General features: G+C 40.5%; 1 protein-coding gene across 1 annotated transcript; it reads left to right on the top strand.

The window, feature by feature from the left end:
* The first annotated feature begins 208 nt into the window (after nucleotides 1-208).
* fads6 (fatty acid desaturase 6) lies at nucleotides 209-16,933 on the top strand. Its single transcript, XM_031315797.2, has 6 exons — nucleotides 209-848; nucleotides 7,436-7,602; nucleotides 10,292-10,472; nucleotides 11,708-11,895; nucleotides 16,064-16,243; nucleotides 16,470-16,933. Exons 1-6 carry the CDS (start codon nucleotides 554-556, stop codon nucleotides 16,617-16,619), a joined length of 1,161 nt encoding a protein of 386 aa, XP_031171657.1. The 5' UTR covers nucleotides 209-553; the 3' UTR covers nucleotides 16,620-16,933.
* The last annotated feature ends 390 nt before the right edge of the window (nucleotides 16,934-17,323 follow it).

Genomic DNA, 17,323 nt, shown 5'->3' with positions numbered 1-17,323 from the left:
CCACTCCTCTGCTCTTCTCTCTCCCTCTCTTTTCCCAGGACACTTGCCAAGGTTACAGAGATGCGAGGGGAGGGGAGGGGAGCCGACACAAAGGAACACAACAGGGGGGGGTTGTGAGCGACATGCAGAATACATGAGACACCAGAGAGGAGGGAGAAGTCGACTCTGAGCTGAGCTGCTGCGGTTTTGTTGTGAGGATATTTTTTGAGGATTTCCATCACATCACAGGGCTTTTTTTTTTTACATCTTTGGGTCAGGGGATAACAAAATTCCACTGCTTCTGAGTTGCATCAGGAGTCAGCTGACAGGGGAAAAAAAGGGGAAACAGAGTAGGTGAGACAAGGACGTAGAAGAGGAGGGTGCAGAAAAAGGCTCTGGAAGCAGCAGGGAAGGGGGCTGGGCCTCTGACAATGTTTCTCCTCAATAAGGATGTGGACTGTATGCTCAGAGTGCAGTGTGTAGTCAGCGTTAAGCACCGGGCGCCTTGCAAGACCACACAGACCGCATGGTGACTTTGTTTTGAGCCGGTTTACCAGCACGGGCGGCAGCTGACATGCAGTATGTACCGGAGGAGTGGAGGGAAGGACGGGAGGAGAGAAGAGGAGGAGGAGGAGGAGGAGGAGAGGATGGGAGGACGGGGGAGGTGTTAGTCAAGAGGAAAGTGGATTCCGAGATGAAGGGAGAGGGGAAGAAGAATGGAGGCAGCGGAGGGGAAGATGTGGAGAAGGAGTCGCTGATGATGGAGCTGACGAGGCGGGTGCAGAAGATAATAAAGGAGAGCAGCTGGTGGGAGAGGAGGGGGGTCGACTGCAGCATCCTGGCAGCAGCTTTCCTCGCTCTACCCCCAGGTGAGACTGACGTGCACACTCTGGGGAACGTATACAGCTTTTCTTTAAACATTGTGTTGTCTTCGGGTCAAATTTGACCCATTTTCAAAGTTTTTTTGGTAACACTTTACTTGAAGGTATCTACATAAGAGTGACATGACAGTGTCATGAACACATGACACTGTCATGACATGAACCTTAACCCTAAACCTAACCCTAACTCTAACTCTAACCATAACCCGAACACACCTAACTCTAACCTTAACCCTAACCCTAACTCTAACTTGTCATGACAAAAACCGAATGACACTTACTGAAAGAAGCGTTATGTCATAAACGTTTATGACTTGTTTATAATGTTTATGACACGTTCATGACAGTGTCATGTCACTCTTATGTAGATACCTTCAAGTAAAGTGTAACTGTTTTTTTATATCAGAAATATGGGTTTCTTTTTTAACCAAATTGCCCAAAAATAACATGGATGCATGGATGTGCTTCACAGGTAAAATGAATGATTACTTTCATTGAACTTTAGGTGTTTTATTAAATGTATAGCATTTGAAAAACAAACAGTTTAAAATGGTTTCAAAACATTTCCTGAATAGGCTTTGACAGGTACCAGTCTGTGATCCACTCAACATCCTCTGAGCTTAACTATTAGTTAAAATAATTCATCATTTCTGGGGGGGGTTTAAAATTAAAAAAATAGGTATAATGTCATATAAATTAGGTTTATTGACCATGAATAAGAAAAGCATTGGAAAAAGCAACAAAAACATCAGGGGGGAAACAGTGACAGAAAAAGGTTAATTTTCAATTTTGGAAGGACAACAAGTTAACGCGGGTTAACGGTTCAAATGTCCTAACTGATATAAAGTTATTACAGAAACTAAAAAAGTACATGTTGTACTTTAAGTTATTGTTTATGTCTTTGTGGACTAGTTACTGTGACCCAACCGGCTCAAGGAGATAAAAAGCAGATCCAAAATAAACACATTTACGTCATATTGATGATAATAAATGTCCCTGAGTGATTAAAGTGCTCATATTATGCTTTTTAGCTTTATCCCTTTCCTTACGCTATCAAACACAGTGCAATCCTAATCCAGCTCTATTGTAGTCCAGCCTTTACTTCAGAGACAAACGTGCGTCACTTTGTAACACGTTATAATTCTCGCCTAGCTGCTAGCATGGCACGCCCTCATACTCTGCTTCTGACTGGCTAGTAGTCCTTACCTAGGTACTGTCAGGGCACGCCCTCATACTCTGCCTCTGACTGGCTAGTAGTCCTTACCTAGCTACTGAGCATGTGCGACTCCCAACAAAGATGGAACAGAAGTGAGATGTCTCACTCTGTAGCTAAAACAGAGAGCTCAACACACAGGGTGAAAAGAGGAGCTGCAGCAATGTGCAGTATAACAACAATATGGTGTTTTTTTAAAAATTAAACCATGTAAACCTATTCTGATATAACCTCTAAATACAATTATGAACCTGAAGTGAGCATAATATGAGCACTTTAAATTAAAGTAAAGCAAACTTTGAACTATATCGAATCAGATCAGAAAAGCGCTTATTTCCGCAGTAAGTTACACTTACGGGGAACTTGCCTTGGTATTTGGTGCACACATAAACAAACATATTGAACATTAACCCTCTGAGGTCTAAGGGCATTTTCACATATCTTCTTAAATTCACTCACACATTCATTTGAGCAGGAGTTTTGTCAAACATCATTTGGACGTTCCGGTGCGTCTTTCATCCTCAAAGAATAAACACTAAATACTGAAACAGAAACAAATGTATACAAAATAGCTATCAAAAATCACAAAATATTCAGTTTCTTGTCACAGAAGAAACATGAAATATTCACATTTCAGAGGCTGAAACTAGTGAAAGTGTGCTTAAATTATTATTATAATCAAAATTGTTGCCAGTTAATTATCAGTCTATCGTACTTGTATCGTAATATTGCACGTGGCCCCTTACAAATGAAATTGTAAGTAACTAACCGATGGAGGCAGTGGTAGAGCAGAAACTCCCGTGTTCTGCGAGGTAAAATGATGTTTTTGTCAGAGAAGTCTGGTGGCTTTGAAGAGAACAGAGATAACGGCTTCAGTTTTCCCTTCAACAGAGTCCTACTGCAGCTGCTCTTTTATAATTTGAAGCCATACAGTATATCCCTGACTGTATAAGGGTGATTAATAAATACTCACTTTAGTCCCACAGTTAGGGCTGCACAATACTGTATATCGTTTTTTTTTATCGTCATCGCAATATCAACTGGCGCAATATACATATCGCAAAAGGCTGCGACACATCGCGAAAGACACTGAGATTTTTTTTGATAGTTGAAAGAAAATACCAGTAGAAAACTACACTTTATAATGTAACTGTCACAGTTACATTATAAAGTGCAGTTTCTACTGATGCAGTTCCTGCAGTTTTGTACTGATATTTTAGTACACTTTTTTTAGTGATGCCGTTATATATTTAATTCAATGTTCAATATGTTCAATAAAAGAATGTTGGAAATCATTTCCTATCATTTGTTTTAAATTCAACATGCAATTTGTTGTATTTTAGAAGAATTCTGAAAGCAGCAGAAATGCAGAACTGAGTACACTTTATATCTGTTTATTTATTTATTGCAAGTAATATCAGTATCGCGATATTTAACAACTCTATCGCGTATCGCATATTTTTCTCATACCGTGCAGCCCTACTCACAGTGCGCCTGAGAAGGCATCTGTCTTTGGGTATATGAGAGCTTGTGACTTATCCCCTCGAAATAGTTCACTTTGAAATAGGAGGTGCAGTATATGAGCGCTGCTTTATTGGGTTAGGGAGGAAACATGTCACCTAAAACCCTGCTACAAGACCGAGCCAGAGAAGCCTCACTGGCTGCTTGGGTTGCAGAGTTATTGCAGTTAAAAACATCCACATCGGTGCTGCATTTCATTCATATTTAATGTGATCAGAGTGAGGTCATTTCATCATCCAACTGAATTTGCTGACAGGAAGTTCAGCTGTTCATATAATATAAGTTAATGTTTGTGAATATGGTCAGAGGCAGAGTTGAATACAGGACAAAGCAAGAAAATCCTCAGAATTGCAATGCAGAAACTGCTTAATTTCAGCTCAACTTTCACTTTATCATCCAGAAGGAAATTTAATCTGAAGCAGGCATCAAATCCCAACAATGTCGACAAACATAACATATTGGCAACGTCGACAAATACAGAACAATTCCACACCACAAATGAAGACGAGGTACACCTGCTACGCTGAAGCAGAAGCTGAAAAAACAAACACAGCAAAAAAAATATTCAGTTAAGTCAAGTACAGACAACAGATACTATGTTTTGGGTCTTTATTTAAACAACATTCAAAGACAAAGGCAGTCAGAACATAAATTAACAAAACACAAATATACATTATGCCAGGGGGTTGCAATTAAATAACAAATAAGATAAGATAAGATATACTTTATTGTCCCCGAAGGGAAATTAGTTTTGGACTTTGTCCGTTCCGCAGCTTTACAAAGACAACACAAAATACAGAAAATAAGCATCTCTCAACACATACTCTCATGCAACACAAAACATAACCATTAGACAGGTACCTATATAGTAAGCACATTAACTCCTCCTTTCAGTGGCAGTTTCCAATTGAACAACCCTGTCGGCTGCATTCTCCGCAATAAGTGTAGCACAGCCCTTGCACAATGAGATATTGCACAACTAACATATTGCACAACCCCAATAGCCTACGTATTGCACAAATAACACATTTCCACATAACCAATGCAGTACACATCAGTTTACGAAGATCTTATATAGTACATAGAATGATGGTTTTAAGGGCATTTTTAGATATCTTCTTGAATTCTCCTTTTAAGGGTATTTGCATTTAACCTGATCCCCGTGTGTTCCATATCAAAATGTTCAGAACAAACTCAGCTTTCTGTAGAGTGAGACCCACATTTGTTCCAGAGCAATGTGTAAAGAGATAATTTGGCCCTAAAGCTAAAAAGTTGTTGACATTTGCTTTTTGAAATTTCTCAAATCTCTTGTGAAAACATACCTACACTCAATTATTTTGGAATGAGTTTACATAAGTCTTGGGTTCACAAAAATAGCGTAATATATGAATGAAATAGTAAATAAATCTCTAACATTTACATTTTTTAACAGTAGGAGTGTTGTCGAGCATCACTTGGACTCGCCGGTGCGTCTTTTGTCCTCAGAGGGTTAACAGCTTTTTTGTTTTCAGAATATTGAATTGATGAAATGTAATGTTGAACAAATATTAAAAAAGATGGTTTGTGGTTGGCAAAATGTAGTCATATGAATATGAAATTTAGCGAGTAACAGTATCAAATGAATGATGTAGTATTTATTTGTCTTGATGGAAGCGTAAGAGAAGAACCCAAACAATACATTTTCAATTGTGGAATGTAGTCAATAGAAACGGTACGGGTGATGTCACCGTGTGATGAAATGGTTACACACTCACCTGGAGGATCAAGTTTCATTCTTTCACCTGATCTTCCGGTGTGTCATGGTTGAAAGTCACACCGCTGCTGCTCACAGATAACAGATACAACACTGTGTGGTCTGTTGATCCCCCACTTTGGCAAAGAGTCAAATACCTCTAATTAATTCATTAAAGCAGCCATATTATGCTCATTTTCAGGTTCATAATTGTATTTTAAGGTTGTACCAGAATAGGTTTACATGGTTTAATTTTCAACAAACACCATATTTTTGTTGTACTGCACCGCTCTCTCTCACTGCTGCAGATCCTCTTTTCAGCTGGTCTCTGTTTTAGCTACAGAGTGAGACCTCTTTTCTTCTTCTTCTTCTGTACTATCTTTGATTGCACTGCACATGCCCAGTAGCTCAGATGTAGATTATGTCAGCTAGCTAGCTCCATAGACAGTAAAAGAAAGGCTGTTTCTACAACTTTGGTCAGTTACAAGGCAGGATTAGCTGGGAGACTTCTAAATGAGAGCGCACATGTAAGTAGTTCTTTTGTAGATTATGGTGAACTTGTGTGTGTTGTAGCAGTGCTTTGCTATTGAGAACGAGGTAGCATGCTAGCGTTAGCATGCTAGCGTTAGCCATAGCGTTAGCATGCTAACGCTACGAGCTAATGGTTGCGGTTAGCCTGCTCGTTTCGGCTTGTGACGTCACAAGCCGTGCCGATTTTGAACAGCTCACCCAGAGACTGAAGGCAGGACACATTCAGAAACCGTATCTCACTCTAAACAGCATGGGTGGACTTTTTTCAAAGTTTGTATGTGTGTGGAAGCACCAGAGACACAACATAACACCCCAAATCCCAGAAAAAGTGATTTTTTCATAATATGGGCACTTTAATACTCTCGCATTACCAGCTCTGTCTCCACAGCGCTGTGGAGTAAGGTCTGGCTTCACCACAGATGCATTCTGGGATAGGAGAAAAAAAAACACTCTGGGTTGTTTGCATTTCTTTAAACCAATCACAATCATCTAAGCTTGAGCTCCGGACACAGCGACGGTGGCTCTGCTAAATAGTCTCAGGAAGGAACTTGTTTTGGTGGAACATTTGCACAACGCAAAAGAAAACGTCACATACAATATTAATGAAGTTGTTGACACAATACAGTAACGTGAGCTATTTAAATTAGCTGATACATGGTTAAACCTCATCAGCTCTTACCAGTATATCTCCGTGTGTACTTCGTCCACAGCAATCCCGAAACGTTCCAGTTAGAGAGGAAATCCCCTAAACATATTCTTTGTAAATGTTTACAATCATTCCTTGAAAGAACCAAGCAGGCCAAGTTGCACGATCCAAATTTTCTTCAAAACTTGTCATTTTCAGCGTGTAACGTTAGCTTGGTATCTCGGAGGTTGTTGGTGTTTCCCGTAGCGAACGGCAACACAGAGAGTGATCATTGAATGTCCAGGCTTTATCCTGGAAACATACTTCCGTTGATCTAGACCACACGTGTCAAACTCAATGCCCGCGGCGCAAATCCGGCCCTTCGTAAATTTTGATCCAGCCCCCATATATATTTAGATTCCCAATACATTTTGGCCCGCCTTTGGCCCGTTTATTTTCAGTCTTTACCAAGTTTTTGGCGTTTTTTTATGGCGTTTATTACGGCGTTTTTTTCATGTTTTTTTTACAACGTTTTTTACGGCACCTTTTGATGCTTTTTAAGACGTTTTTTACGACATTTTTTATGACGTTTTTTATGACGTTTTTTCATGACGTTTTTTATGACGCTTTTTACGACGCTTTTTACGACGTTTTTTATGCTTTTTACGTTATGTCTTTTGCTTTATTTGACGTTTTTGAAGCTTTTTGTAATTTTTTTTTACATTTTTGTTGACCAAGGTGTAAGTGAGTACACTACATGAGACATGCAATAATACAGTCAAAGATATTTGACTTTTTCAATTAAATAAAAGCAATACACTGTACATGTCTAGCCCTTGATGTGCTTCTCATGTTCCTGTGTGGCCCTTAAGGAAGTTGAGTTTGACACTCCTGATCTGGACAGACTAATGAATGCATTCAGATTGAAGTCCCTGCTGTCTTGTGTCTTGCAGCCTTCCTGCTGCTGGGCTCCTCTCAGGTCCTGAGCTTTTCAGTGGGAATGCTGCTGATGGGCGTGGCTCACGGCGTCATCACGGTTAAAGGGACGCATCTGGCCAGCCACGGGTCGCTGAGCGACTCGCAGGCCTGGGGCAAGTTCTGGGCCGTCTTCTTCATCGAGGTGAGATGTTCAGAAAACAAACTGAAGACTATCGTTAAACACACCGAGGCGAAGCTTCTTCTCACATGTAGCAGCAAGCTGAGACAGCGGTCTCCTTTAAAACATACTTTTATCAAAGAGCTTTTCCCAATTTTATTTGAGATTGAACCTCCTTTGAACTGTCTTTTATTTATTTTTAAGGGGAGACACCCCCGGGTGAATAGGAACAAAAAATAGATATCACCAGGGCTTTAAAGGAACTTTTTTAATCACCAGCCAACATGGTTAATACATTTTATATTTTACTAGCCAATCACTAGCCACTTTTCTTTACTAATTTCAACAAATAATAACTTAATTACTACCACATGCTAGACACGTAACCAACGGTTGTATGACACATCACAACATGGTGTTCATGGGAAATGTAGGATTAGTACTACGAGCAGTGTTGCCAGAATAAGATTACGTTTCCAAGCCAAACACACACACACAAAACCGCCCAAAGTTCCTGACGGAAAACTGAGCAATCTGCCAACATTTCTGCGACCGGCCGATTCAAACTGACGCAGAGTTACTTGCTGCTTTTCATCACCGACCAAATTGTCTCGTGACTTTAAAATGTTACCCGACAAAGTGCATTTTTACCGGCATTTGGCGGGTTGGAGGGTGTTAATTTAAAGCCGTGGATATCACCACGAAACTCCCCCAGTTTATTACTGACATTAAGACAGATATTTTTTTTGTATTACAAGCATTCTGAAATGTTTAAACGAGGCATTATCCTATTAAATATGTGCTAATGTGCATACATTTCCAGAACAGAAACGTGAACATTGGATAAGGTTCAAAATTGGTCTTTCAATTTGTCGACATATTAGAGTCAAAGGTTTTTAGAGAGGGGGTTTTGATATCTCTCTTTTTATCACTCCATTACTCAGAATATGGTTCGTATTAAGTTTTCTGAAATGTTTATGTTTTAATATGCAAATGATGATGATATGTAACGCTAACTTTTGGTGAATTTAGGAGACATTTACAGGCGCAAATAGACAAAGTAGGGGTAAAATAAACATCTAAATGTGTATTTTGGATGATTTTTTTCCCCAATAGTCTGAAAGAAGACATGCTATGGAAGCAAAATAGTAAATATTATGGTTTTGCCTTCTAGTGTCCCCCCTTAAAATGATTTTCTTATTCTTACCTAAAGGTTTTTATACACCAAATAGTTTTTATTTTGTTTTTATTTTTAACCCTGATGTTTTTATGACACATTGTGTCGAGGATGTGGCAAAGTGCTCTGTAAATTAAGATTATTAAGAAACTCCTTTATTTCCTTTCTTGCCGAGAGGAAAAGATTGATACCGCTCTCTAAATATAGCTTAAGCCAGCAGCCAGTTAGCTTAGCTTAGCTTAGCATAAAGCCTGAAAACATAATCATAGGGGACGGGGGGGGGGGGGGGGACAGCCAGTGTGGCTCTCTGTGTGCAAAGGGGAACAAAATCCTCCAACCAGGACCTTTAAAGCTCAATAATCTCGATAACATGCTCTATCTCGTGTGTTTAATCCGTACAAACACACAAAAGACGGGCGTGTTACGGGGGTTTTTATGGCTCAGCTGGTTGTCTGGCAAACACACAGCGACAAGACTCCAGGAAGTCAATGAAAGACACATAACCCCTCGTAAAACCACTACTTGTCTTTTCTAGGCTTTGTTTTTTGTACAAATTAAACAGAACAAGATATAAAGTGTTCATTAGTAAGATTTAAAGCTGAGTGGCGTGTTTGACAACCAGGTTATTAAAGCTGTGTGTTTAATGACATTTCATTAGCTCGGTGTTGAGTGAACTGTTGAACCTGTGAACTCAGATGTTTTGCTGAACATTCAGTTGCTCTTTAGGAAAACAAAATGTCATCATAACCTCTGCTGTTCTATGTACTATTATTGGCTGCTTATCAAAGCAAAAGGTTTTTCTTTTTTTAAACAAATGTTACTCTTGTGAAGCACCTTTTCTTCTGTAAAAGGTAGGGCTGCACCCTCTTAGTCTATTGGTTGATTAATACACCGTTTTCATATTTCAGGTTATATATCCAGGTTAGATGCTAGATCGGAGCCGCTAGATGTGTCGACGCCACAGGACGTGCCTCGTGTCCCGCCTTATTTTTGCTTTATTCAGCCTCTGATTGGCTTACCCTGTTATTCTTACCCTAACCCTATCCAATCCCCACTCCTCATGCCTAAACCTAACTACGTCGACACGTCTAGCAGGTCTGATGTAGCATTTAGCCCCGTCCAGCCCCGCCGCTGGCTGAATGACTAAGTTCCAAGAAACTTATGAGCACATCTCAAGTAAAGAAAGATTTAAAGTGCCGCTTTTGCATGATTCTTTGTGAAGGATCTCTAGATTCTAAAGATCTGTCAATTAAACTACTCGAATAGTCGACAAAATCATGACTAAGAATTGGACAGCCAGGGACGGATTATCAAGACCACGTGCCCACTTTGCCCATGCCGTAATCCATCTATGGGGACAGCTCTAGTAAAAAGGTTCAGTATTCAGTTTTAGGGTTAGGGGTTAAGGGTGAAGTCAGAAAAGTCCATCAATATAAACATCTATGCTCCTGGTAGTTTTTGTGTTGCATCAGTTACAGTTTTGTTGTTTGGATGTTCATAAACATGTCCCATCTGTCCTTGTGTTCATCCACTCAGATCTGTGGTTCATTCTCAGAGCAAGCTGGTGTTCACGGCCACATTAAGATGCATCATGCTCATACTAATGTCATTGGCCTGGGCGACTCCAGCGTGTGGAAGGTGCCCTTCCTGCCTCGCACCGTCTACCTGTTCATAGCTCCCCTGGCCGTGCCCATCATCACTCCGCTTGTTGCACTCGGTAAGAGGAGCCAAAGGGGCCAAAGAGAGACAGACGCTTCACTCAAATACTGAACTTTAAATGTAATTCTAGGGCTGGGGGCGATATGGAGAAAATCAGATATCACGATATTCTTGACCAAATGCTTCAATGTCGATATTGCAACGATGTTGTACGGTTGACAATTGGTGCTTTCACAAAATATTTTTTAACAATGACATTTTAGATAAATAATCATCAATAATGTGGTAAACAGTTCCAAGTGAAATTCTAGAGCTACAGTATGTACTGACTTTGTTCACATGCATGCACAAAAAACAGTTTGTGTTGTTAAAACAAATCTGCAGTTCTTCAAATGATATTCACTCAAAATGTTTCACAACTGATTTTCTGAGAAAATTGAGTTAGTATGTTATCAATTTAGACAACGTCATTGTATATCTCGATATATGATTTCATCACGATATGATTCCATTGAAATACGATAAATTATAATATGGAATTATTGGCTAAAGTTGAGATCTATTTCTTACCTTCTGATCCTGTTCGAGTTTCTGTGTAACACACAGATGTGAAGGGGCCTCACCATAGGCATAATTTACAGGGGGGGTGGGGGTGGGTGCTTTTTTCAAGTTTTTTTTTGGTTTATTTGGTTTATTCGCCCTTCTGGAGGTTTATTTTCGAAGTTTCTGTTGCCTTTTTTTAAGGGATTTTTTTCTACGTTTTTGTGACTTTTTCCAAAGTTTTTCTCTCTTTTTGTGATTTTTTCCCCCAACGTTTTTGTGGAGTTGAGACGGGGGGAGATGAGAGATGATGAGAGGAGACGGAGACATAATAGACAGAAGCTGACGGAGGGATGGAGAGAGAGAGAGAGAGAGAGAGAGAGAGAGAGAGAGCAGATTTCAAGGCAATAGCTCAACAATTTGGGAATATATTTGCTTTATTTCTGAGAGAGGGATCAATATCACTCTCATGTCTGTGTGTTAAATACAGAGCAGGTTTAGCTTTAGGGCTGCAAAGGATTATTTTCATCGTTGATTAATCTGTCGATTATTTTCTCGATAAATGGATTAGTTTGGTCTGTAAAATGTCAGAAAATGGTGAAATAAAAGGGATCAGTGACAATGACTCAAACCGATTAATTGATTATCCAAATAGTTGGCGATTACTTTAATAGTTGACAACTAATCCATTAATCTTTGCAGCTCTAGAGGTGTGAGTTTATTCTCATCCATGTGGTTCTCTGGTTTTTGCAGCTCATCTCAAAGGACATTCTCTGGCTCTCGTTGTCAGGACCGTCCTGATGGTAACACTGGGCCTGTATTCACAGTACTGGCTGCTGATCCATGTCTCCGGGTTCCTGTCGCCTCTCAGCGCTCTGCTCTGTATGCTTGTGTGCAGAGCGATGTTCTCTGTGCCCTACATCCATGTCAACATTTTCCAGGTGAGATATACTGTACCTGCAGCCGTGTACAGTGGCGACATATCCTCAAACAAGAACAAGAGTCTGCAGACATGCTAGCAGCTCTGTGAGACATGCACATTTGCGTTTCCTAGGATGGCGAAGGCATGACACGCCCTACTCTGATTGGCTTCGTTGGTTGATTTAGTCACGCATTGCCAGACCATCCTCCCCAGTGCTGCGGAGGAAGGTCTGGCTAGTCGACACAGCATTCCAGGATGGGAGAAAAACATGCTCTGGTTTATTGGCATTTCTAGTCACAATCTTCATGGGCGGCGCTAAGCGCAGGACGTATGGTACCTCTACAAAATAGTCTCAGAAGGAACTTGTTTTGGTGGAACATGTGTACGTTCAAAAGTAGTTTTAGTCGTGCAACAGAAAACCCAGATTGGACAGATAGTCTAGCTAGCTGTCTGGATTTACCCTGCAGAGATCTGAGGAGCAGTTAACTTTAATCCTCAGAAATCCACCGGAGGTTAGAACGCTAACACAAAGAAAGTAGAAGGTAACGGACATCCGGACGAAAAGAGTGACATCTGGCGGAATTTCCGGCGGCACCGGAGCAATCCCGGAAGTGGAACATTGTCTTGGATATAGACTATGGTTAGGGTAAAAATACCACGGTGAGCCAATCAGAGGCAGAGTAAGGCAGAGCAGGGCGGGACATGTATTTTGCCATTCTAGGAAACACAAATTTGTGTTGGAATGTGTTGATCTCTCACAGGTTTGGTAAAGACTGCTGGCACCAAATGATAATTCAACATTGTGTTCCCATAGATCAGACCAGTCGGTGAACTAAAGGTCATGCAAATGTATTTATGTATTTATATAGCACATTTCATACCCAAGGGCAACCCAATGTGCTTTACAGATTACAAAGAGTAAATCAAAAAATAAACAAAGAAGCGATCAAATGCACACGGAATAAAAACATAGAAAAGTGAATTTGATATACATTGGAGCTGCATAGAAGCTAAAGGCAGCTTGGGTTTAGTTTAGACTGTGGGAACAGCCAGCCGACCTGAGAGGTACGCGAGGTTTGGATCTGAACCGTTCAATGATTTATGGACAAGCAATATAATTTGGAAGTTGATTCTGTGAGGAACAGGTAGCCAATGTAATGATCTGAGAGCTGGAGTTATACTCAGCCTTCTCTGGCAGCAGCAGTCTGGATTAGCTGATAACGAGGGATAAAGAGGAACAATTCATGCATGATTTTCCCAGCACTGCAGCTCATTGTGCATTGTTCTGATCAAAGTGTTTTTGAAGGCGGATTAGAAAACACAGGTTCTTGATGTGAAGTCAAAGGGAAAAATGTTTGTTCTCTGTGGGGGTTCACTGAAAACCTGTTCTCCCCTGGATCCTGGTGCTGTTTTTGGCCAGCGTTTATGAAGGTAAATATGGTGCAAAAAGGGAGAGCTTGTAGAATACAATGTGAGAACTTGCACAACAAAAAATCTGAACTTGTATGTTAAAATTTGCACTTGTAAAAATTTAATTTGCACTTGTAAAAATTTAATTTGCACTTGTAAAAATTTAATTTGCACTTGTAAAAATAAAATTTGCACTTGTAAAAAATATTCACACACATGTGATCTGAATTTGAAGTCATACAAAGAAAAAAAACATGAGAGCTTGTAAAAAAAATCTGAACTTGTAAGTTGAAATTTGCACTTGTAGAAAATGTTCACACACCTGTATTCTGAATGTGAAGTTACAGAAAAAATATTCACAAATGTGTAGATTGATATTTACATGAACACAATGACAGCTGCAAACTTATAATGCAACATTTACTCGTATACTTTTTTTTTACTCTGGTTCATTTTCCATCACAACCACAACTCAGTGATTACAACCTCTCGAATCTGTCACTGCAACTTCACATATGTGCTCTCTCGCATCACAAAGTGGCCAATCTGCGCACCTTGACTTTCACAACACTCTTGACGATACATTTGGTGCAAAACTAATTTGTACCTGTGGACTTAGGCTGTGGAGCTCTGAGCTAACAGAACGGGAAAAGCCTTCTTATATACAGTCTATGGGAAAAGCTAGCAGCCAGCCGCTGCTACCGGATGTGGGGCTCTCCGTGTCCCGCTGGAGCTCCGACTGCAGGTCGAGGTCGGCAGCGAAGCTTTCTGGCAAAAGCAGTGTTACTACGCTGGTCGATCCCCACTGATGACGGTCCGTCTGCGGCTACAGGCCGTGGAGCTCACCGCCAGTGTTTTAGTTTGACTGTTAAAAAGTGTTTAGATAATTAAAAGGTATTTATTTAGAAGCGGGCTGGCTGCTAGTTAGCTAACGCTAGCATGCTATTCCACCAAGTTTCCATGCTACATAAATAAGCCAGACAGAGTTGTCCCTCATCTGGCGATAGAAACCCTGCTTTTCCCGTAGACTGTATATAAGAAGGCTTTTCCCGTTCTGTTAGCTCAGAGCTCCACAGCCTAAGTCCACAGGTACAAATTAGTTTTGCACCAAATGTATCGTCAAGAGTGTTGTGAAAGTCGAGGTGCGCAGATTGGCCACTTTGTGATGCGAGAGAGCACATATGTGAAGTTGCAGTGACAGATTCCAGAGGTTGTAATCACTGAGTTGTGGTTGTGATGGAAAATGAACCAGAGTAAAAAAAAAAGTATACGAGTAAATGTTGCATTATAAGTTTGCAGCTGTCATTGTGTTCATGTAAATATCAATCTACACATTTGTGAATATTTTTTCTGTAACTTCACATTCAGAATACAGGTGTGTGAACATTTTCTACAAGTGCAAATTTCAACTTACAAGTTCAGATTTTTTTTACAAGCTCTCATGTTTTTTTTCTTTGTATGACTTCAAATTCAGATCACATGTGTGTGAATATTTTTTACTAGTGCAAATTTTATTTTTACAAGTGCAAATTAAATTTTTACAAGTGCAAATTTTAACATACAAGTTCAGATTTTTTGTTGTGCAAGTTCTCACATTGTATTCTACAAGCTCTCCCTTTTTGCACCATATTTACCTTCATAAGCGTTCTATCTTTTTCCACCTAAACTCAGTGTTCCTGTACTTCTAGCTGAGGATGATCTTTTCTCTGCTGTCTCATTTATAGACTGATGGCCCTATTTTAACGATCTAAGCGCACGGTGTGAAGCGCCTGGCGTAGGTGCGTTTAGGGCGTGTATGAAATCATGAATTTTGCTAATTTAACGGCGGAAAAAAGGGTCCGTTCACCAGGCGCATGGTGCAAAAAAGTTGTACTTAATGTCTTAATTAATCATAGTTGTGTTTTGGGCGTAACGTGCAATAAACCAATCAGAGATCATCTCCCATTCCTTTTAAAAGCCAGGCGCGTTTGTACCTTGGACATTTTTTGTCACCAACTTTTGATGTTTTTGGGCTTTTATCAATACATGCAGACATGTCCCGAGATCTCAACCCCCCCCAATGTTCAACCCAAAGTTAAGCCCTTAGGCTTACCTGTCGTCCTTGCCTCAAAGATCCTTTGCCCCGTCAGACGGCCAGCCCTCTCCGTAATTCGGCGCTATTCACTGTTGATATTCCGTTTAAGACGCAGATAAAACATTAACACAACTTGATGGGGAAAACAGGGGATTCAACCATTATAACAATTTGTATTATTTATTTTTTTAACCTTTATTTATCCAGGTAAGTCGATTGAAAACAAATTCTCATTTGCAACAACGACCTGTCACATTCATACCTGGACGCTGCCCAGTACAACCACAGTCTGACCTGTTGGGATTAAGGGCCTTGCTCAAGGGCACTTCAGTGGTGGTAATGAGGAAGAGACAAGCACTGCTCTTTCACTTTCCCCACCCAGATTTGATCCTGTCAGTCTGGGGATTGAACCGGCGACAAGCTTGTTTCTTTAACCTTTAGGCCACTGCTGCCCATAACAATAACTCCCATTATCCCACACAACTTCACATTGTCCTCAAAAGTCTGTGTTTACACCCATAGGTTTCCATTGAGAGACCCCTAGCGGCAGAAAATTACATATTGGACGTTTAAGTAAAAGTATTAATATTAGTATTTTATGGCAGTTTTTGATGCAGACTTTTGTCATCTTAAAAGAGATCAGAGCAACTTTTTAAAGGGATGCACAACAGTTAACCATAATAAAACTGTGTGTAATTGGCAGCACATCGGCCTCCACATGTTCTCTCCGAACAACCGACCAAAGAGGATCTACCAGATGACCCACGGAGTCCTGAACCTGCCTCGTAACCCCTTTCTGGACTGGATTTTTGGACACTCTCTTATCAACTGCCACGTGGAGCACCATCTCTTCCCCTTTCTGTCTGATAACATGTGTCTAAAGGTAACGTTTGAACCCTGAATCGTCACATATTAACAGTTCCATGCTGGATGGATTTTTAACTGCAGATTCATTGGGTTGTTTTGCAGCACAAAGGGAGATTTCTGATTTATGACACAGAAACACAGAAATTATTGTTTAGTCTGGGTTAAAGAGTTCAGAAGTGGGAACAAACAGGAAGCTACGTTATTGCCCACTGCATTCATTTCTTTGTGTGTCTCTCTTCCAGGTGAAGCCTGTTGTGTCCAAGTACCTGACTGAAAAGCAGCTTCCATACCAGGAGGACAGCTACCTCAACCGCCTGCGCTTTTTCTTCCACAAATACCAGGAGCTGATGGTGTTTGCCCCGCCGATCACTGAGCTGGTGGGGGTGCAGTGATGAAGAAAGCAGTGAAGCAGAAAAAACTAATGAGCCCTGTTTCTGCTCGAAAAGCTTCAGTGTTTCAGTGACATGTTACAACCTCCAGGCTCCAGCTTTGAACAGTCTCAGTAGAGAGGCCAAGTCCTTCCCCTACCGTGGACCACCATGGGACTTTATTTCAGAAAAAATATGTACGGTAGTGAACGGGGAGGGACTAATTATTTTTTGATCCCGTTTGAATTAAGCCATGAATTACACATATGATCTTCATCAGTTTAAAAGATCATTTTGCAAGTGAGGAAAGTCTCAGTTTGTCGTAAAACTGTCGACGTGCAAGATGGTAAAAAAACTTAATTAGAAACTACACACTTCAAAGTCACATGGGTGACGTCCCGCTGAAGCTACGGTGTCTGTGTGTGTGTTTCATATCTGGGATGTAACGTTACTCAAACGAGCAACCAAGGGGGTAAGCTTCTCTTCAGACCGTGAACCTCCTATGGCGCCATTTTGATGCTAATAAGCCATCACCTCCCGTTAGCATTCCATTGACTGCCATTCATTTTGGCGCCACTTTGACAGCGAATAACTTTACATCTGAAGCGTTTAAAGACTCTATTTGTCCATTGTTTATTTCTAAAGAAACACGACAATGTATGAAAGGCTCCATTACCTTGTATCTCACGTTATGGCTCCGTAGCAGACGTTTTTATAAAAATAGGCTA

This window comes from Sander lucioperca, chromosome 22 (genome assembly GCF_008315115.2).
Source record: "Sander lucioperca isolate FBNREF2018 chromosome 22, SLUC_FBN_1.2, whole genome shotgun sequence".
NCBI lineage: Eukaryota > Metazoa > Chordata > Actinopteri > Perciformes > Percidae > Sander > Sander lucioperca.
The sequence above is the reverse complement of the archived record's forward strand: the minus strand, read 5'-3'. Positions and strand labels throughout refer to the sequence as shown.

What these genes read in the sequence shown, in the direction of transcription:
- fads6 (XM_031315797.2), top strand. Translation starts at nt 554, where the DNA reads ATGCAGTATGTACCGGAGGAGTGGAGGGAAGGACGGGAGGAGAGAAGA. An exon ending in CACTCCGCTTGTTGCACTCG is followed by an intron (nt 10,473 to 11,707) that starts GTAAGAGGAGCC and finishes TGGTTTTTGCAG; the next exon opens with CTCATCTCAAAGGACATTCT. An exon ending in CTGATAACATGTGTCTAAAG is followed by an intron (nt 16,244 to 16,469) that starts GTAACGTTTGAA and finishes TCTCTCTTCCAG; the next exon opens with GTGAAGCCTGTTGTGTCCAA.